Source organism: Xenopus tropicalis, chromosome 6 (genome assembly GCF_000004195.4).
Source record: "Xenopus tropicalis strain Nigerian chromosome 6, UCB_Xtro_10.0, whole genome shotgun sequence".
Lineage (NCBI taxonomy): Eukaryota > Metazoa > Chordata > Amphibia > Anura > Pipidae > Xenopus > Xenopus tropicalis.
The window spans coordinates 6,076,195-6,097,275 of NC_030682.2; the positions used below are offsets into that span (position 1 = coordinate 6,076,195).

General features: G+C 44.0%; 1 protein-coding gene across 1 annotated transcript; it reads right to left on the reverse strand.

Moving 5' to 3' along the window:
* Nucleotides 1-214: 214 nt before the first annotated feature.
* On the reverse strand, nucleotides 215-14,424 carry LOC108647860 (oocyte zinc finger protein XlCOF6-like). Its single transcript, XM_031904357.1, has 4 exons — nucleotides 13,957-14,424; nucleotides 9,704-9,780; nucleotides 8,673-8,747; nucleotides 215-2,618 (listed from the first exon to the last, which is right to left on the reverse strand). The coding sequence occupies exons 2-4, from the start codon at nucleotides 9,738-9,740 to the stop codon at nucleotides 397-399; spliced, it is 2,334 nt and encodes a 777-aa protein (XP_031760217.1). The 5' UTR covers nucleotides 9,741-9,780; nucleotides 13,957-14,424; the 3' UTR covers nucleotides 215-396.
* Between the last annotated feature and the right edge of the window lie 6,657 nt (nucleotides 14,425-21,081).

Sequence of the window (21,081 nt, forward strand, 5' to 3'; positions counted from 1 at the left end):
ACTTTTGATGGACACTTCTGAATACCAATCAATGGACACAGAGGGTGGAGTTATGGTTTAAATGGTTCACCTTGTTTAAGTAATACTTACACTTGATAAAGGGCGTCACACTGCCCGAAACATGTTGTATTTTTTGGTCTGAAATAAATAGCATTTTAGCAGAATTCTGCTTTATGGTGCTCTCCTCTATATTTGGATTGTATTGAAGGGCTCAGCGGTGTGCCTTGCGAGGATTGATGCATCAAGCCTGATCTAAGGGCTGTGCGGTTGAATACCTATTTGTTGATTTCAGGTCACCAGTGGGGGTCCAGGAAAAATTTGTGGGACCAGTTAGGCCACAGCTTGTGAGATGTTTTGTGGAAACTGATATCATGTTTTGGAACAAACTGTTCCGTCTTAAAGTTTCTCTCCTGTGTGAGAATTCATATGAATATTTAGGTTCCTTTTGCTCGTGTAGCTTTTCCCACACTCAGTACAGACAAACGGCTTCTCACCGGTGTGAATCATCAGGTGCTGCTGGAGTTTGTACTTAGACAGATACTGTTTCCCACACTCGGTACATCCAAAAGCTTTAATCCCAGTGTGAATCCGCTGATGAGCTGTAAGGTGCCGTCTATAACAGAAGCTTTTCCCACATTCCGTACACTGAAATGGTTTCTCCCCTGTATGAATCTTTTGATGGTTATTGAGCTTTGAACGAGATGCAAAATGTTTCCCACACTCTGTACACTCAAATGGTTTCTCCCCAGTATGGATAGATTGGTGGTATTTCAGTTCACTCTTTTTTCCAAAACATTTCCCGCACTCTGTACAGGCGTATGGCTTTATCCCAGTGTGAGTGTGACCGTGTTGGTGTAAGCTTCCCTTTGTGGTAAAACTTTTCCCACATTCGGCACAGGTATAAGGTTTCTCTCCTGTATGTCGCTGCTGATGAACCTTAAGATTTGCCTTCATTAAGAAGGATTTGCCACACTCATTACACTGATAGGGCTTCAGGCCAGTGTGAGTCTGTTTGTGGGATTGAAGCCAACTTATTGATCGGAAGGTTTTATTGCACTCTGTGCAGGCAAAGGGTTTCTCTCCTGTGTGAATTCGCAGATGAGCATTTAGGCTCCTCTTCTGCCTGTAGCTTTTCCCACACTCATTGCAGACAAATGGTTTCTCACCGGTGTGAATCAGCTGGTGTTGGCGGAGGCTGTTTTTGTGAGTGAACTGTTTCCCACACTCTGCACAGACAAAAGCCTTAATCCCAGTGTGAGTCTTCTTATGAGATTCTAGATGGCTTGTCATACGGAAACATTTCCCACACTCAGTGCATTTATATGGTTTCTCTCCTGTATGAAGCTGTTGGTGTGATCTAAGGTTTGCTAACCTTGCAAAGCTTGAATTACACTCTGTACAGACAAATGGTTTCTCCCCAGTGTGTACGAGGCGGTGCCTTTGCAGTTCAATCTTTGTTGCAAAACAGTTTCCACACTCTGTACAGGAATAGGGCTTATTCCCAGTGTGAAGATGACAATGTCGATAAAAATTTCCCCTTTGAGAAAAACTTTTCCCACATTCAGTACAGGTATATGGCTTTAATCCAGTGTGAGTCAGAAGGTGCCTTGTAAGAAACTCCTTTAGTCGGAAACATTTCCCACATTCTGGACAGGCAAATGGTTTCTCTCCTGTGTGAATCAGGAAGTGCTCAAGCAGCCGCTGTTTTGTTATAAATCCTTTCCCACACTCAGTGCAGGTAAAAGGTTTCTCTGTAGAATGAATAACTGAATGTTTATTAAGATTCCCCTTCTGGGAAAAGCCTTTACCACATTGGGTACAAACATAAGGTTTCTCCCCGGTGTGTGTGCGTTCATGTACTCGCAAATCGGGTTTGGTTGTGAATGATTTCCCACACTCAGTGCAGGTAAGTGGTTTCCCTTTAGCACTCGCCCCTTGGTGCCTCTGAAAGTTGTCCTTACCTGATGGGATTTTATTGCCCCCAGTGCTGTGGGGGAAGGGCCCCTTTCCCATATGAGCCCGGCGGTGCTCTCGGAGGATGGTTCTGTGGGAGAAACATTTCCCACAATCAGTGCAAGAGAACGGTCTCTCTGTGTGAATGCGCTGATGGATGAGGAGGTTCCCATTGCTGCCGAACCTTCTCTTGCACTTAACACAGACAAACGGATTTATAACCCCAAATGGTTTAGGGAACACAGTTTGCTTTGTGCTTTGGGCCTTTCCTGGCTTTAGGTTTTTCCCTGAAATAATGTTTATCTTTTTCTGACTTCCATGTAGCTTTTCCTTAGCATCAGGCTGTGTGTGTTTTGTTAATTTGGGGGTTACAATCAGCTTCCCCCCAGTTACTGTGCAAAGTTGGGGCATTTGGTTCTGTTGGGCTTTTGGGGCAGAATTCATCTCCTGGGCGTGAGGTTTCTGAAGCACCGGAGGTTGGTTACTGTGGGCAGATCTGGCAACAAAGCCATTGCATGTAGGGAACTTCCTGTTTGTGTCACTTCCTGTCTGCTTCCTTGCACCAAGCCCTTCTCTCCTCTCCCTGTTCATCTCTGTGATTCCTGATCCATATGGAACCAGTCTGTATCCAGCAGCACTGAGTCTCCTCCTCTCCTCCTTGTTCTCTGTCCAAATAAAAACACAAAAATGTCCCATTCTTATTATTTCTATTAAAGAACAGATCTGTTCTCTTGCATTCTGGCCCAGATTCAATTTGATCCCCCCCCCCCTGTAAGCAGCAGTCCTGCCCTGCTTTATGGCTGTTACTGCACCTGTCTCTTCTCTTTCTGCCCCTGACTGCTCTCTTTCTGCCCCTGACTGCTCTCTTTCTGCCCCTGACTGCTCTCATTCTAACCCTGACTGCTCTCATTCTAACCCTGTAGTTTCTGAACAAGGTTCTTTAAACTCTGTTTCTGCAAATACCAACCAACCAACTCAAATCCTGAATTTTCTGTTACTGATGTGAATGCTGTGCTTGTACCTTCTGCCAGTGATGTGACTAATGCAGGTGAAGGGGCTGTTTCTGCTGGGGAGAATGTAATGGCTGCACAGGTAAATGATACAGGTGGGGTTAATTCTGCTGGGGAGAATGTAATGGCTGCACAGGTAAATGATACAGGTGGGGTTAATTCTGCTGGGGAGAATGTAATGGCTGCGCAGGTAAATGATACAGGTGGGGTTAATTCTGCTGGGGAGAATGTAATGGCTGCGCATGTAAATGATACAGGTGGGGTTAATTCTGCTGGGGAGAATGTAATGGCTGCGCAGGTAAATGATACAGGTGGGGTTAATTCTGCTGGGGAGAATGTAATGGCTGCACAGGTAAATGATACAGGTGGGGTTAATTCTGCTGGGGAGAATGTAATGGCTGCACAGGTAAATGATACAGGTGGGGTTAATTCTGCTGGGGAGAATGTAATGGCTGCACAGGTAAATGATACAGGTGGGGTTAATTCTGCTGGGGAGAATGTAATGGCTGCGCAGGTAAATGATACAGGTGGGGTTAATTCTGCTGGGGAGAATGTAATGGCTGCGCAGGTAAATGATACAGGTGGGGTTAATTCTGCTGGGGAGAATGTAATGGCTGCGCAGGTAAATGATACAGGTGGGGTTAATTCTGCTGGGGAGAATGTAATGGCTGCGCGGGTAAATGATACAGGTGGGGTTAATTCTGCTGGGGAGAATGTAATGGCTGCGCAGGTAAATGATACAGGTGGGGTTAATTCTGCTGGGGAGAATGTAATGGCTGCACAGGTAAATGATACAGGTGGGGTTAATTCTGCTGGGGAGAATGTAATGGCTGCGCATGTAAATGATACAGGTGGGGTTAATTCTGCTGGGGAGAGTGTAATGGCTGCACAGGTAAATGATACAGGTGGGGTTAATTCTGCTGGGGAGAGTGTAATGGCTGCACAGGTAAATGATACAGGTGGGGTTAATTCTGCTGGGGAGAATGTAATGGCTGCACAGGTAAATGATACAGGTGGGGTTAATTCTGCTGGGGAGAATGTAATGGCTGCGCAGGTAAATGATACAGGTGGGGTTAATTCTGCTGGGGAGAATGTAATGGCTGCGCAGGTAAATGATACAGGTGGGGTTAATTCTGCTGGGGAGAATGTAATGGCTGCGCAGGTAAATGATACAGGTGGGGTTAATTCTGCTGGGGAGAATGTAATGGCTGCGCAGGTAAATGATACAGGTGGGGTTAATTCTGCTGGGGAGAATGTAATGGCTGCGCAGGTAAATGATACAGGTGGGGTTAATTCTGCTGGGGAGAATGTAATGGCTGCACAGGTAAATGATACAGGTGGGGTTAATTCTGCTGGGGAGAATGTAATGGCTGCACAGGTAAATGATACAGGTGGGGTTAATTCTGCTGGGGAGAATGTAATGGCTGCGCAGGTAAATGATACAGGTGGGGTTAATTCTGCTGGGGAGAATGTAATGGCTGCGCAGGTAAATGATACAGGTGGGGTTAATTCTGCTGGGGAGAATGTAATGGCTGCGCAGGTAAATGATACAGGTGGGGTTAATTCTGCTGGGGAGAATGTAATGGCTGCGCAGGTAAATGATACAGGTGGGGTTAATTCTGCTGGGGAGAATGTAATGGCTGCACAGGTAAATGATACAGGTGGGGTTAATTCTGCTGGGGAGAATGTAATGGCTGCGCAGGTAAATGATACAGGTGGGGTTAATTCTGCTGGGGAGAGTGTAATGGCTGCACAGGTAAATGATACAGGTGGGGTTAATTCTGCTGGGGAGAGTGTAATGGCTGCACAGGTAAATGATACAGGTGCTGTTAATCAGACGAGTAAAAGTTTTTGGGAGAAAAGACGGTTTTCTGTGGGGCAGGAGGGGCCCCTGTATGAAGGGCCGGTTTTCAAGCGGAGGAATGTGGTTAAGATCAAATGGGAAGGAGAGAAGGGAAAGTGCCCGGGCAGTAGGTTTGTGTGTAAGAACCTGATAAAGGAATCTATGGGGATGTATTTGGCTTTGTTTGGGTTTCTAATGTGGAATTTGAAATAAACTTTAAGCTGTCGCAAGGTTTAGACAGATTTTGGAATCTATATCAGGACCAGAGAGCAGCCCCAGTGTGGGAGGGTTCAGGGCCATCCTGGTCTCAAAGCCTGATATTAAGACTGTGACTATTATGTTAAAGAATGAATCTGTTCCCCCAGAGGATATTTTGGTTTGGTTAAGGAGACAATGTAATGTTCTTCTGCCATTAAAGCCCATCTATAATGAGGAGGGATTCTGGGTAGTGGGATGGAAGGTTCAAGTTAAACTAAATGTTTCTAACAATGTGACCCAGCACCTCCCAAATTCATTTTTATTGGGAAAGAAAGGGGGGTTTGTTTTTACCCAGGGCAACCCCGGCAGTGTTTCAGGTGCGGCTCAAGGGGGCATTTGGCAGGGGGCTGTACAGTGAAGGTGTGCGCTCTGTGTGGGGCCCAGGGCCATGTTAGCAAAGAGTGCGACACAGTACAATGTAACCTTTGCTCTGAGCTGGGGCACACACACCGGGAATGCCCACAGGCCTGGCATAATATTGTTAGGGGCTGCCCGGGGGTTGAGAGAGAATTCCTTCAGGAAGATATGGCAGAGGCAGGTAGTGGGGAAGCAGAGAGAGGGGAGGAAGGGAGTGAGGTGGTGTCACCGCCTTTGGGTGCTGAGGGGGGTAGAGAGGAAGGAGATTTGCCAGAGACTGGGGAAGAAGGTTGGCAGGTGGTTGGGGGAAAGCCAAGGGAAAGTCCAGGGGAAATGGTTCTTGAAGGTATTGTGACCTCAAATATGTTCGAATTGCCTTCAGGGAAATCTTGGGGGGACATTGCAGAGGAAGAGGTGGAATTAAGGAGGTCGAGGGAAAAGGAGAGACTGGAAGGGAGGAGTGGGAAAAAGGAGAAGAAAGGGAAAAATAAGCCAAAAGTCCCCAAGCCCCCCTTGGATACCCCAGAAGTGGGAGGGAATGAAACCCCGGGTTCCCCCATCACTGGAATGGAAATTGCAGAGGATCGAGGGAAGAAAAGAAAAGGCAGAATAGGTAGTAATGGGAGGGGAAATTGATGGGGAGGATTTCCTGGTTGAAGAGAGTGTTTCAGGGGGGGCAGGGGGACCCCAGTTTAAAAGGCACAGCAAATAATGAGTCTTAGCTCCAGCAATGTGTATTGTATCAGAACAAGGGGTGAGGTTTAATAAGATCTTTCCTATGGATAATGTGATGCTATAAACCTTGGGAAGGGAGGAGGTTCTACTGAAGTGACGGTTACAGTGTAAATAAGGGAAATATGGTTTTGTGGGAGGGGTTTGATTTGCAAAGATGATTTCTTTTGGTACTATTTAATATTCATGTGCATTAATTCATGTTTTGTTTAATTTTGGATTTTTGATATTTGTTTTCCTGTATTGTTTATTTAATTTTAATTAAAATCCCTATCTGATCCCCCCCATTGTAAGCAGCAGTCCTGCCCTGCTTTATGGCTGAGATTCTAGCTATCTGTATAACAGAGCATTCTGTCACAGTGGCACAGATCCTATCTGATCCCCCCCCCATTGTAAGCAGCAGTCCTGCCCTGCTTTATGGCTGAGATTCTAGCTATCTGTATAACAGAGCATTCTGTCACAGTGGCACAGATCCTATCTGATCCCCCCCATTGTAAGCAGCAGTCCTGCCCTGCTTTATGGCTGAGATTCTAGCTATCTGTATAACAGAGCATTCTGTCACAGTGGCACAGATCCTATCTGATCCCCCCCCATTGTAAGCAGCAGTCCTGCCCTGCTTTATGGCTGAGATTCTAGCTATCTGTATAACAGAGCATTCTGTCACAGTGGCACAGATCCTATCTGATCCCCCCATTGTAAGCAGCAGTCCTGCCCTGCTTTATGGCTGAGATTCTAGCTATCTGTATAACAGAGCATTCTGTCACAGTGGCACAGATCCTATCTGATCCCCCCATTGTAAGCAGCAGTCCTGCCCTGCTTTATGGCTGAGATTCTAGCTATCTGTATAACAGAGCATTCTGTCACAGTGGCACAGATCCTATCTGATCCCCCCATTGTAAGCAGCAGTCCTGCCCTGCTTTATGGCTGAGATTCTAGCTATCTGTATAACAGAGCATTCTGTCACAGTGGCACAGATCCTATCTGATCCCCCCCCCATTGTAAGCAGCAGTCCTGCCCTGCTTTATGGCTGAGATTCTAGCTATCTGTATAACAGAGCATTCTGTCACAGTGGCACAGATCCTATCTGATCCCCCCATTGTAAGCAGCAGTCCTGCCCTGCTTTATGGCTGAGATTCTAGCCAGCTGTATAACAGAGCATTCTGTCACAGTGGCACAGATCCTATCTGATCCCCCCCATTGTAAGCAGCAGTCCTGCCCTGCTTTATGGCTGAGATTCTAGCTATCTGTATAACAGAGCATTCTGTCACAGTGGCACAGATCCTATCTGATCCCCCCATTGTAAGCAGCAGTCCTGCCCTGCTTTATGGCTGAGATTCTAGCTATCTGTATAACAGAGCATTCTGTCACAGTGGCACAGATCCTATCTGATCCCCCCATTGTAAGCAGCAGTCCTGCCCTGCTTTATGGCTGAGATTCTAGCTATCTGTATAACAGAGCATTCTGTCACAGTGGCACAGATCCTATCTGATCCCCCCCCCATTGTAAGCAGCAGTCCTGCCCTGCTTTATGGCTGAGATTCTAGCTATCTGTATAACAGAGCATTCTGTCACAGTGGCACAGATCCTATCTGATCCCCCCATTGTAAGCAGCAGTCCTGCCCTGCTTTATGGCTGAGATTCTAGCTATCTGTATAACAGAGCATTCTGTCACAGTGGCACAGATCCTATCTGATCCCCCCATTGTAAGCAGCAGTCCTGCCCTGCTTTATGGCTGAGATTCTAGCTATCTGTATAACAGAGCATTCTGTCACAGTGGCACAGATCCTATCTGATCCCCCCCCCATTGTAAGCAGCAGTCCTGCCCTGCTTTATGGCTGAGATTCTAGCTATCTGTATAACAGAGCATTCTGTCACAGTGGCACAGATCCTATCTGATCCCCCCATTGTAAGCAGCAGTCCTGCCCTGCTTTATGGCTGAGATTCTAGCTATCTGTATAACAGAGCATTCTGTCACAGTGGCACAGATCCTATCTGATCCCCCCCATTGTAAGCAGCAGTCCTGCCCTGCTTTATGGCTGAGATTCTAGCTATCTGTATAACAGAGCATTCTGTCACAGTGGCACAGATCCTATCTGATCCCCCCATTGTAAGCAGCAGTCCTGCCCTGCTTTATGGCTGAGATTCTAGCTATCTGTATAACAGAGCATTCTGTCACAGTGGCACAGATCCTATCTGATCCCCCCATTGTAAGCAGCAGTCCTGCCCTGCTTTATGGCTGAGATTCTAGCTATCTGTATAACAGAGCATTCTGTCACAGTGGCACAGATCCTATCTGATCCCCCCATTGTAAGCAGCAGTCCTGCCCTGCTTTATGGCTGAGATTCTAGCTATCTGTATAACAGAGCATTCTGTCACAGTGGCACAGATCCTATCTGATCCCCCCCATTGTAAGCAGCAGTCCTGCCCTGCTTTATGGCTGAGATTTTGCATCACTGCAGCATTTCTAGCTCTAACTGCACATACTCATGTGAAGCCTGGTCATTTTTTGTTGTGTTTTACCTTTAAAATCTTCAGACATTGTCTTATATTTCCCAGAATGGAACTGTATTTTCTCCAACTGAAACTCTGGTAATCCTGAAAAAACAAAAATAAATTGCTGTTAGACTTTTTCACATGTAAAAGGTTGTGATATATTGGGTATTAAGTTATCTTATATTAACGGTAATGAGTAAATGCTGCTAACACGGTAAAACATTGTAAATGATAAAAAGAATACCAGGTCTGAGAGCCAACTGCCGGCCATTAACAGAGGAGCCCCAAAAGTGCACACTGGGGTGGTTTTTGCCCAGTAAATGTGGGTGCCAACTGATCCATCCCAGTAAATGCAAAGTAATTAGGCACGGGTAGCAATGTATTGATCACTGCCACAACTAACTGGGGGTATCAAGGTGCTCCCCATATCATAATATACATTATATGACTCCCCTTCAGCCACTTCCCATTGACATTTGCTGCTAGTGGGCAGGTAATGGATGGAAATGTGAATGACACCAACCCTTCCAGTAAAAGTGCCTGCTCCAGACTTTTTTGGGACGGATTTAATCCCATTGGCTCAGGGCTGTTATATGCATAGTTATTCCTTTCTGGACTGGAGTGATGGAGAAGCCTGAACCCTAAGGTAACACCTTATTGGCCTAAGTTAGTATGAGTTTAGCTCCTGTAATTGCCCCCTATGGAAGCGTGAAGTGGGCAGTATGGGCAGCACAGTGCGCCACAGAGGAGGGACAGTGTGGGGTTAGTCCTTCCCAGCTGACACCTTCAGAGGATGGATTCCAGTAAAAAGGGACTCAGGGTCCCAAACCCCAATGATAAAATGAGCCTATGAAAGAACCGTCACACCCTTATCCTTCACTATTCCTGTGAGAGCCCAGCTGTGGGGGGGTCGCATGTAGCAGCGGCTCTACCCAGAGTGGCAAGGTAAAGATAATCCAGTTTCAAAAGGGCTGCACTTATTTTCTGTTAGAGATAACATTAACCCTTTCATGAACACTGGGTTAGAGTCGGCCTGAGATGTCCCAATAAGTACTTACCCCCAGCAGCTGGGGATCCAGGGAGCTGAGTCTCCATTTGTCCTTATCAGCAGAACAGCTGCCCCCCCGGCGTCTCTCTGGCAGAGGAAACAGAAGGGGCTTTATTCATTAATGGAAGATTTCAGCAACACAGAACTGCTGCAGTGTCAGGTCTGAGCCGCTCATAGAGGATATTGAGCATTCAGCCATTATACAGCTCTCTGGGGGTACAGCTGCACAAACAGCCAAGTGCCTGTGGGGCGCTATCATGTCAGGCCCCAGTGGGTTTGTAAGATGCCATAATGAACCTTTATTTTATACTTTACATAGAGCATATTTATATACAGGTATGGGACCCATTATCCACAATGCTCAGGACCCCGGGGTTTCTGGATAAGGGATATTTCTGTAATTTGGATCACTTTCTACAATAAATTTTCTACAAAATTTATTTAAACAGTAATTAAACCCAATAGGATTGATTTGCCTTCAATAAGGATTACTACTATATTAGTTGGGATCAAGTACAGGTACTGTTTTATTATTACAGAGAAAAGGGAATCATTTAACCATTAAATAAACCCAATAGGGCTGTTCTGCCCCAATAAGGGGTAATTATATCTTAGTTGGGATCAAGTACAGGTACTATTTTATTATTACAGAGAAAAGGGAATCATTTAACCATTAAATAAACCCAATAGGGCTGTTCTGCCCCCAATAAGGGGTAATTATATCTTAGTTGGGATCAAGTACAGGTACTGTTTTATTATTACAGAGAAAAGGGAATCATTTAACCATTAAATAAACCCAATAGGGCTGTTCTGCCCCCAATAAGGGGTAATTATATCTTAGTTGGGATCAAGTACAGGTACTGTTTTATTATTACAGAGAAAAGGGAATCATTTAACCATGAAATAAACCCAATAGGACTGTTCTGCCCCAATAAGGGGTAATTATATCTTAGTTGGGATCAAGTACAGGTACTGTTTTATTATTACAGAGAAAAGGGAATCATTTAACCATGAAATAAACCCAATAGGGCTGTTCTGCCCCAATAAGGGGTAATTATATCTTAGTTGGGATCAAGTACAGGTACTGTTTTATTATTACAGAGAAAAGGGAATCATTTAACCATGAAATAAACCCAATAGGGCTGTTCTGCCCCAATAAGGGGTAATTATATCTTAGTTGGGATCAAGTACAGGTACTGTTTTATTATTACAGAGAAAAGGGAATCATTTAACCATGAAATAAACCCAATAGGGCTGTTCTGCCCCAATAAGGGGTAATTATATCTTAGTTGGGATCAAGTACAGGTACTGTTTTATTATTACAGAGAAAAGGGAATCATTTAACCATTAAATAAACCCAATAGGGCTGTTCTGCCCCCAATAAGGGGTAATTATATCTTAGTTGGGATCAAGTACAGGTACTGTTTTATTATTACAGAGAAAAGGGAATCATTTAACCATGAAATAAACCCAATAGGACTGTTCTGCCCCAATAAGGGGTAATTATATCTTAGTTGGGATCAAGTACAGGTACTGTTTTATTATTACAGAGAAAAGGGAATCATTTAACCATTAAATAAACCCAATAGGGCTGTTCTGCCCCAATAAGGGGTAATTATATCTTAGTTGGGATCAAGTACAGGTACTGTTTTATTATTACAGAGAAAAGGGAATCATTTAACCATTAAATAAACCCAATAGGGCTGTTCTGCCCCAATAAGGGGTAATTATATCTTAGTTGGGATCAAGTACAGGTACTGTTTTATTATTACAGAGAAAAGGGAATCATTTAACCATTAAATAAACCCAATAGGGCTGTTATGCCCCCAATAAGGGGTAATTATATCTTAGTTGTGATCAAGTACAGGTACTGTTTTATTATTACAGAGAAAAGGGAATCATTTAACCATGAAATAAACCCAATAGGGCTGTTCTGCCCCAATAAGGGGTAATTATATCTTAGTTGGGATCAAGTACAGGTACTGTTTTATTATTACAGAGAAAAGGGAATCATTTAACCATTAAATAAACCCAATAGGGCTGTTCTGCCCCCAATAAGGGGTAATTATATCTTAGTTGGGATCAAGTACAGGTACTGTTTTATTATTACAGAGAAAAGGGAATCATTTAACCATTAAATAAACCCAATAGGACTGTTCTGCCCCAATAAGGGGTAATTATATCTTAGTTGGGATCAAGTACATGTACTGTTTTATTATAATAGAGAAAAGGGAATCATTTAACCATGAAATAAACCCAATAGGGCTGTTCTGCCCCCAATAAGGGGTAATTATATCTTAGTTGGGATCAAGTACAGGTACTGTTTTATTATTACAGAGAAAAGGGAATCATTTAACCATTAAATAAACCCAATAGGGCTGTTCTGCCCCCAATAAGGGGTAATTATATCTTAGTTGGGATCAAGTACAGGTACTGTTTTATTATTACAGAGAAAAGGGAATCATTTAACCATTAAATAAACCCAATAGGGCTGTTCTGCCCCCAATAAGGGGTAATTATATCTTAGTTGGGATCAAGTACAGCTACTGTTTTATTATTACAGAGAAAAGGGAATCATTTAACCATTAAATAAACCCAATAGGGCTGTTCTGCCCCAATAAGGGGTAATTATATCTTAGTTGGGATCAAGTACAGGTACTGTTTTATTATTACAGAGAAAAGGGAATCATTTAACCATTAAATAAACCCAATAGGACTGTTCTGCCCCAATAAGGGGTAATTATATCTTAGTTGGGATCAAGTACATGTACTGTTTTATTATAATAGAGAAAAGGGAATCATTTAACCATTAAATAAACCCAATAGGGCTGTTCTGCCCCAATAAGGGGTAATTATATCTTAGTTGGGATCAAGTACAGGTACTGTTTTATTATTACAGAGAAAAGGGAATCATTTAACCATTAAATAAACCCAATAGGGCTGTTCTGCCCCCAATAAGGGGTAATTATATCTTAGTTGGGATCAAGTACATTTACTGTTTTATTATTACAGAGAAAAGGGAATCATTTTTAAAAATGTGAATTATTTGATTAAAATGGAGTCTATGGGAGATGGCCTTTCCATAATTCAAAACTTTTTGCGTAATGGGTCCGATACTTGTATTTTAATCTCCTACCCCACTTGGCTTAAATTGCCAAAAGTATCTGGACACTGTCTAATGCCATATCCTCAGGCGGGAGGGCTTATGTAGTATTACAGGTGCCCAGTACATAACTATAATAGGTCATTTAATAAATCAACCACATAAAGTTCCAAAATGGAACCTCCAATAAATGAAATTAAGCCCACTATAAAGCAAGTAAATAGAAGGACCGGGACCCACCCGAATAAATAAATGACGCAGGTGTACACACCCCGGGTCTGTCACTCAATGTAAATGCAGGTTCAGTTACGGTAAGAATGTAAATAATCCAGTCTCACCATTGCTGAGGGGTGGTCCGGGTGTGTAGAGCCCTTAACCTGCAGCTCGAAGAGGCAAAACAATCATCCAAAAAAAGGAAAAATCTTTTTTTTCCATTAAAATCACTAAGCCTGGTGCCTATGATTAAGTGCAATAATGCACAAAATGCGTCAGGCTTAATGATTTTAATGGAGGATTAAAGTTTTTGGTGTGTGGAACACTTCTTTTTGGATCATTAGGTGCCCAGTACATGCAAAGATGCCCAAGTCTATGTTCACAGAAACCCCAGGCATGTGGTGTATGTGTGCAATGCTGTTTTACATAGCTTTCTAAATAGCCCCTAAAGTGGTTGCACATATATTGCCTTGTGTCCAATGCCAGTTGGGTGGCCAAAGTATTATTACATTGATATGACATTGGAGCATATCTTGACACTAATTCCCAGGGCCACACAATGTATGTATCTATGTATATCTTTATTTATAAAGTGCTACTTATGTACCCAGCGCTGTACAGTAGAATACATTACTACAAACAGGGGGTTATTAAGATAATAATAGATAAATACAAAGTATAGCAAAGAAAAATAAATAAAAGATACAGTTGCAATAAGAGCCAAAAACACAAGAGGATGGAGGTCCCTGCCCCGTAGAGCTTACAATCTATATCACAAAGGCAATAACAGTGTGAACCCCAAGCTTCTGCTAAGAGATTTGTGGGTGACCTCAGCTAGAAGCCAGCACTGGTGGGCATAAAACTCACTGGTACTGGGGGGCACAGGTTCTTGGCCACTGGACTCCCAGTATACTTGAGCCCCTGTGTAAAAGCAAAAGGTGTCTCACCAACTCCCAGGATCCTGTGAGGCAGCACAGATGGAGGGAAGACGTCTGGCAGCTTTAATTTACAATGACAGCATTTCTGGAACCCTGATCCACTCTGACCATGGAGCTCACTATATGGTGAAACAACTCACCCACTGCTTGTGGTTATACACAGGAACACCCACAGAAGGGGAGAGAAGATAAGGGGCCGACTCCCAGGCAGGGGCTACAGAGCAGGGACCCTGTGTCTCCTCCTGTCTCCTTTGCAGGATGAACATTTCTTTCACATATCTGAGCACCAACTAGTGAGGAGAAAAGATATGGTGGAATCTATCCCTCCTGCTGATTGGATATGGCTGGGGGAGTCCACCTGCCCTGTTCTTGTTTTGCATTAATTTAACCTTCATTTTAGGGCTGGCCAATTTAGCCACAAGTGTGGGCTACCCATAGAACAAACTTTTACTCTGCAGTCAGGAGCAAGCCCGGATTTGTGGGTCGACCCCAAAGGCCCAGGCCAAGGGCAAAAACATCTGGGTGCAGCAGTGGCGCATCTGCACTGGGGACTGGAGCAGAGATTGTGACAGCTGTTTAAATATCCCACTTATCCCGTCCCCAGTGCAGCCAGTAAGGGAGGTGGGGTGAGTATGAGGGGGGGGTGGGAGATGCGAGGGTAGGATGATCAGCTGCTGGGGGTGAGGGCGGGGGCATAACACTCCAACTTGCAGCGCAGCAGTAAAGTGTGCCTGAGTCTGAGCTTTCAGAAGGAGCCAGCGCTACACATTAGAACTGCTTTCAGCTAACCTATTGTTTTTCCTACTCCCATGTAACTGGAGGAGTCCCAAGCCGGACTTGGATTTCTTACTATTGAGTGCTATTCTGGTACCTACTGGGAGCTACTATCTTGCTCCCTTCCCATTGTTCTGCTGATCGGCTGCTGGGGGTGAGGGGGGGGATATCACTCCAACTTGCAGCGCAGCAGTAAAGTGTGCCCGAGTCTGAGCTTTCAGAAGGAGCCAGCGCTACACATTAGAACTGCTTTCAGCTAACCTATTGTTTCTCCTACTCCCATGTAACTGGAGGAGTCCCAAGCCGGACTTGGATTTCTTACTATTGAGTGCTATTCTGATACCTACTGGGAGCTGCTATCTTGCTCCCTTCCCATTGTTCTGCTGATCGGCTGCTGGGGGTGAGGGGGGGGATATCACTCCAACTTGCAGCGCAGCAGTAAAGTGTGCCTGAGTCTGAGCTTTCAGAAGCCAGCGCTACACATTAGAACTGCTTTCAGCTAACCTATTGTTTCTCCTACTCCCATGTAACTGGAGGAGTCCCAAGCCGGACTTGGATTTCTTACTATTGAGTGCTATTCTGATACCTACTGGGAGCTGCTATCTTGCTCCCTTCCCATTGTTCTGCTGATCGGCTGCTGGGGGTGAGGGGGGGGGGGATATCACTCCAACTTGCAGCGCAGCAGTAAAGTGTGAGTGAAGTTTATCAGAGCACAGGTCACATGGCTGTGGCACCCTGGGAAATGAAGAATATGGCTAGCCCCATGGGAAAAACAGATTACAATGCAGGATTCTGCTGGAGAAGCTCTATTAACTGATGGGTTTTGTAAAAAAAAACAGGTTTTCCCATGTCAGTGTTCCTTTAAAGTAGAAACAAAGCAGAAAACTTGGGACAAACCAAACTCACACAACAGTTAATGATCTGTAGGGACCCATAGGGTTAAGCTCCCTATGGCTTTACTTCCCTACTTTTCCTTATCTGTACTGTTATAGGGTAGACCCCTCTATACTCAGGTTACAGTTTCTAAAGCTATCCCTTACAGGTTTAGCCCATTTAACCACTCCCCTTGGCAGACTATATAGTGTCTTGCACAAGGAAGTGTTTTCCTCTTTGGCTGCTGATCTGCTACCTGAAGCAGAGCTCCATCGAGCCTGGGTACAGATCCGGCCCAGTAAGCCACTATCCATCCAAATTAAGTCGGGGACAGGGCCCCGTGAATGAGGAAAAGACAGTATAGCAGCATATTTCATAGCACCCTCTAGAAGTGGTGAGTTCAGACAGAATTATACAGAAAGAGCAGCCATTTGCTCCATCCAGGATAATAGCAAAGGAGTAGTCTTCCTAACAGGCATTACTGGCCTTAGATTAGGGACACAGAAGTGCTAGGGGAATAGGTTAGCAAATATGCCTTGCCCTAACCTCCACAAGAGCATGGGACTATGCCGGTGAGCTTTCCTACCTATCACTCTGTTGCTGTTCTACCTGCCCAATCCTCTTGATGAGAAGGGATACACAGGGGAGCATCATATTTCTGCTATTGATCCGAATTACATCAATTGTATAACTGCATACTGCATAACATCTATTAAGTGAGTATTGAAATACCCTGATTACCTTTTTCTTGGAGAAATAAAGTACTATCCAGTTCATTTATAAGAATCCTCTGGCGTCCATTTCTATCCATTGCACCACACTACTTCAGCTAGTTGTAGTTCAACAACCCCTCAGCTCCATTATATACCTCCCACGTAGCGGAGGCCCACTCCTGTGCATTAAGGTCGCATGTAACACATGCTCTACAGCACGCTACTAGCCTGGGTTGGCCATATTATAGCCAAATAGGTGTTACAGATCCTTTTCTTTACAAGATGTGTGCTAAAATGTCAACAAAATGGATGCAATAAAAGTTAGCAACAAACTATTAGTATTTGCAAAACAGATAAAGGAAACTTGAGTCATTTACGGAATTACCTTTATACGCAAACTCACATGTTCCTTAGGTTATACTTCAAAAAGTCATCGGTTGGGCAGCACCCAGAGTCCCAGCGTGTCTTTGATTGATTTAACCACCACGTTTGTGATAAAACGACTTTTTATATACTCTGAGAAAATTTTTTATCTCTTCCGGGAAATGTGTGGGGAAATGGTACAGCCTGCGTTTATGTCTGGTTAATGTTATGTGTAGCCGCTGAAATTCCTGTTCTCCCAAGGTAATTGACCCCTGCTGTGAGGGCAAATAAAGCCCGGACCCTCTGTAATCCAATACACATAGTTGGCCCAAGACCCCCTGTCTGGATGCTGCATACAGACTAAGTAATAGCCGTAGGCGACAAAAGAATAGCCGCAGGGGCGACAAAAGAATAGGTGCGCAATGAAAGAATAGCCGCGGGTGACAAAAGAATAGCCACAGGGGCGACAAAAGAATAGCCGCGGGCGACAAAAGAATAGCCGCGGGCGACAGAAGAATAGCCGCGGGCGACAAAAGAATAGCCGCGTAATGAAAGAATAGCCGCGGGCGACAAAAGAATAGCTGCAGGCGACAAAAGAATAGCCGAACAACAAAAGAATAGCCGCGGGCGACAAAAGAATAGCCGCGGGCGACAAAAGAATAGCTGCGTAATGAAAGAATAGCCACGGGCGACAAAAGAATAGCCGCGGGCGACAAAAGAATAGCCGAACAACAAAAGAATAGCCGCGGGCGACAAAAGAATAGCCGTGCAACGAAAGAATAGCCGCGGGCGACAAAAGAATAGCCGCATAATGAAAGAATAGCCGCTGCGACAAAAGAATAGCTGCGCGACAAAAGAATAGACGCGGACGACAATATTTTTTGATGGCATTTTCGCCGTTTCGCGAATTTTCTGCCGTTTCACGAATCTTTTGAAAGAATTCATCACTAGCCAGGAAACAATCACCGATTGCTTTAGTCCAGGGATCCCCAACCTTTTATACCCGTGAGCTGCATTTAAATGGAAAAAGTGTTGGGGAGCAACATGAAAAAGGTTCCTGGAGGCGCCAGTAAGAGCTATGATTGGCTACTTAATAGCCCCTATGGGGACTGGCAGGTACTGTTTTATTATTACAGAGAAAAGGGAATCATTTAACCATGAAATAAACCCAATAGGGCTGTTCTGCCCCCAATAAGGGGTAATTATATCTTAGTTGGGATCAAGTACAGGTACTGTTTTATTATTACAGAGAAAAGGGAATCATTTAACCATGAAATAAACCCAATAGGGCTGTTCTGCCCCAATAAGGGGTAATTATATCTTAGTTGGGATCAAGTACAGGTACTGTTTTATTATTACAGAGAAAAGGGAATCATTTAACCATTAAATAAACCCAATAGGGCTGTTCTGCCCCAATAAGGGGTAATTATATCTTAGTTGGGATCAAGTACAGGTACTGTTTTATTATTACAGAGAAAAGGGAATCATTTAACCATTAAATAAACCCAATAGGGCTGGTCTGCCCCCAATAAGGGGTAATTATATCTTAGTTGGGATCAAGTACAGGTACTGTTTTATTATTACAGAGAAAAGGGAATCATTTAACCATTAAATAAACCCAATAGGGCTGTTCTGCCCCCAATAAGGGGTAATTATATCTTAGTTGGGATCAAGTACAGGTACTGTTTTATTATTACAGAGAAAAGGGAATCATTTAACCATGAAATAAACCCAATAGGGCTGTTCTGCCCCAATAAGGGGTAATTATATCTTAGTTGGGATCAAGTACAGGTACTGTTTTATTATTACAGAGAAAAGGGAATCATTTAACCATTAAATAAACCCAATAGGGCTGTTCTGCCCCAATAAGGGGTAATTATATCTTAGTTGGGATCAAGTACAGGTACTGTTTTATTATTACAGAGAAAAGGGAATAATTTTTTAAAATTAGAAATATTTCCCTATAATAGAGTCTATGGGAGATGGCGTTCTCCTAATTCTGAACTTTCTGGATAATGGTTTTCCGGATAATGGATCCAATACCTGTAACTTAATAAATGGAGTTTAATGTGCAAATGACTGCAGTGGAATTTGTGGTAGGGCTACAGCACTTGCTGTCGTAAATGACCTGTTATGCCATAAAGATTTTTCTCTCTCAAAATTCTCATAATGTTAATGGGCACCAAACGTTCACACATCTGGTGATCTTTTATCCGACGTCAGTCAGAAAATCAATTGAAATTTTTGTTGTTAACAATAACATTTGTCCATTGTCCATTGTGAGGTGACTTCTAATATCCTTATATTTTTCAACAGGGGGTACTTTATTTATTATAATACATATGATTCAGCAAGTCATGTGACTGCCTGGGGTCTATTGTCCCACCCCTCATTTCTCTTTCATTGGGCCGTTGAAATTTCACAGGTGGCCAGACATAACGGGGATATTGAATGCTGCATCCTGATTGGCTGGTAGCACCCTCCTCAAAGTCAAGCCTTAAGCCCCAAATTGGTCAAAGCGTATGTCCTGCTCCAATTTATTAACTCCTAAGTACAGACGTCAAGTTAAACCTGCTCCAAACCAGTGAGTTAGGGGATTGCATCAACATCACCCCCATCGTCGTCTCATCAGGATCCCTTCAGTTATTAATTCATTGGGGGGCAGTGGGATTTCCCTTCAGTTATTAATTCATTGGGGGCAGTGGGATTTCCCTTCAGGGGGGCAGTGGGGTTTCCCTTCAGTTATTAATTCATTGGGGGGCAGTGGGATTTCCCTTCAGTTATTAATTCATTGGGGGGCAGTGGGATTTCCCTTCAGTTATTAATTCATTGGGGGCAGTGGGATTTCCCTTCAGTTATTAATTCATTGGGGGGGCAGTGGGGTTTCCCTTCAGTTATTAATTCATTGGAGGGCAGTGGGATTTCCCTTCAGTTATTAATTCATTGGGGGGCAGTGGGATTTCCCTTCAGTTATTAATTCATTGGGGGGCAGTGGGATTTCCCTTCAGTTATTAATTCATTGGGGGGCAGTGGGATTTCCCTTCAGTTAATAATTCATTGGGGGGCAGTGGGATTTCCCTTCAGTTATTAATTCATTGGGGGGCAGTGGGATTTCCCTTCAGTTATTAATTCATTGGGGGGCAGTGGGGTTTCCCTTCAGTTATTAATTCATTGGGGGGCAGTGGGGTTTCCCTTCAGTTATTAATTCATTGGGGGCAGTGGGGTTTCCCTTCAGTTATTAATTCATTGGGGGCAGTGGGGTTCCCTTCAGTTATTAATTCATTGGGGGGCAGTGGGATTTCCCTTCAGTTATTAATTCATTGGGGGGCAGTGGGGTTTCCCTTCAGTTATTAATTCATTGGGGGCAGTGGGGGTTCCCTTCAGTTATTAATTCATTGGGGGGCAGTGGGATTTCCCTTCAGTTATTAATTCATTGGGGGGCAGTGGGATTTCCCTTCAGTTATTAATTCATTGGGGGCAGTGGGGTTCCCTTCAGTTATTAATTCATTGGGGGCAGTGGGGGTTCCCTTCAGTTATTAATTCATTGGGGGCAGTGGGGGTTCCCTTCAGTTATTAATTCATTGGGGGCAGTGGGGGTTCCCTTCAGTTATTAATTCATTGGGGGGCAGTGGGATTTCCCTTCAGTTATTAATTCATTGGGGGGCAGTGGGATTTCCCTTCAGTTATTAATTCATTGGGGGCAGTGGGGTTTCCCTTCAGTTATTAATTCATTGGGGGCAGTGGGGGTTCCCTTCAGTTATTAATTCATTGGGGGGCAGTGGGATTTCCCTTCAGTTATTAATTCATTGGGGGCAGTGGGGTTTCCCTTCAGTTATTAATTCATTGGGGGCAGTGGGATTTCCCTTCAGTTATTAATTCATTGGGGGGCAGTGGGATTTGCCTTCAGTTATTAATTCATTGGGGGCAGTGGGGTTTCCCTTCAGTTATTAATTCATTGGGGGGCAGTGGGATTTCCCTTCAGTTATTAATTCATTGGGGGGCAGTGGGGTTTCCCTTCAGTTATTAATTCATTGGGGGCAGTGGGGTTTCCCTTCAGTTATTAATTCATTGGGGGGCAGTGGGATTTCCCTTCAGTTATTAATTCATTGGGGGGCAGTGGGGTTTCCCTTCAGTTATTAATTCATTGGGGGGCAGTGGGATTTCCCTTCAGTTATTAATTCATTGGGGGGCAGTGGGGTTTCCCCTCAGTTATTAATTCATTGGGGGGCAGTGGGGTTTCCCTTCAGTTATTAATTTATTGGGGGGCACTGGGATTTCCCTTCAGTTATTAATTCATTGGGGGGCAGTGGGATTTCCCTTCAGTTATTAATTCATTGGGGGCAGTGGGATTTCCCTTCAGTTATTAATTCATTGGGGGGGCAGTGGGGTTTCCCTTCAGTTATTAATTCAT

Excerpts from the sequence above, each read along its gene's own strand:
- LOC108647860 (XM_031904357.1), bottom strand. The coding sequence starts at position 9,740 with ATGGAGACTCAGCTCCCTGGATCCCCAGCTGCTGGGG. Across the intron at positions 8,748-9,703 it reads TGGATCCCCAGCTGCTGGGG|GATTACCAGAGTTTCAGTTG; the intron begins GTAAGTACTTAT and ends TTGTTTTTTCAG. Across the intron at positions 2,619-8,672 it reads AATGTCTGAAGATTTTAAAG|AGAACAAGGAGGAGAGGAGG; the intron begins GTAAAACACAAC and ends TTATTTGGACAG.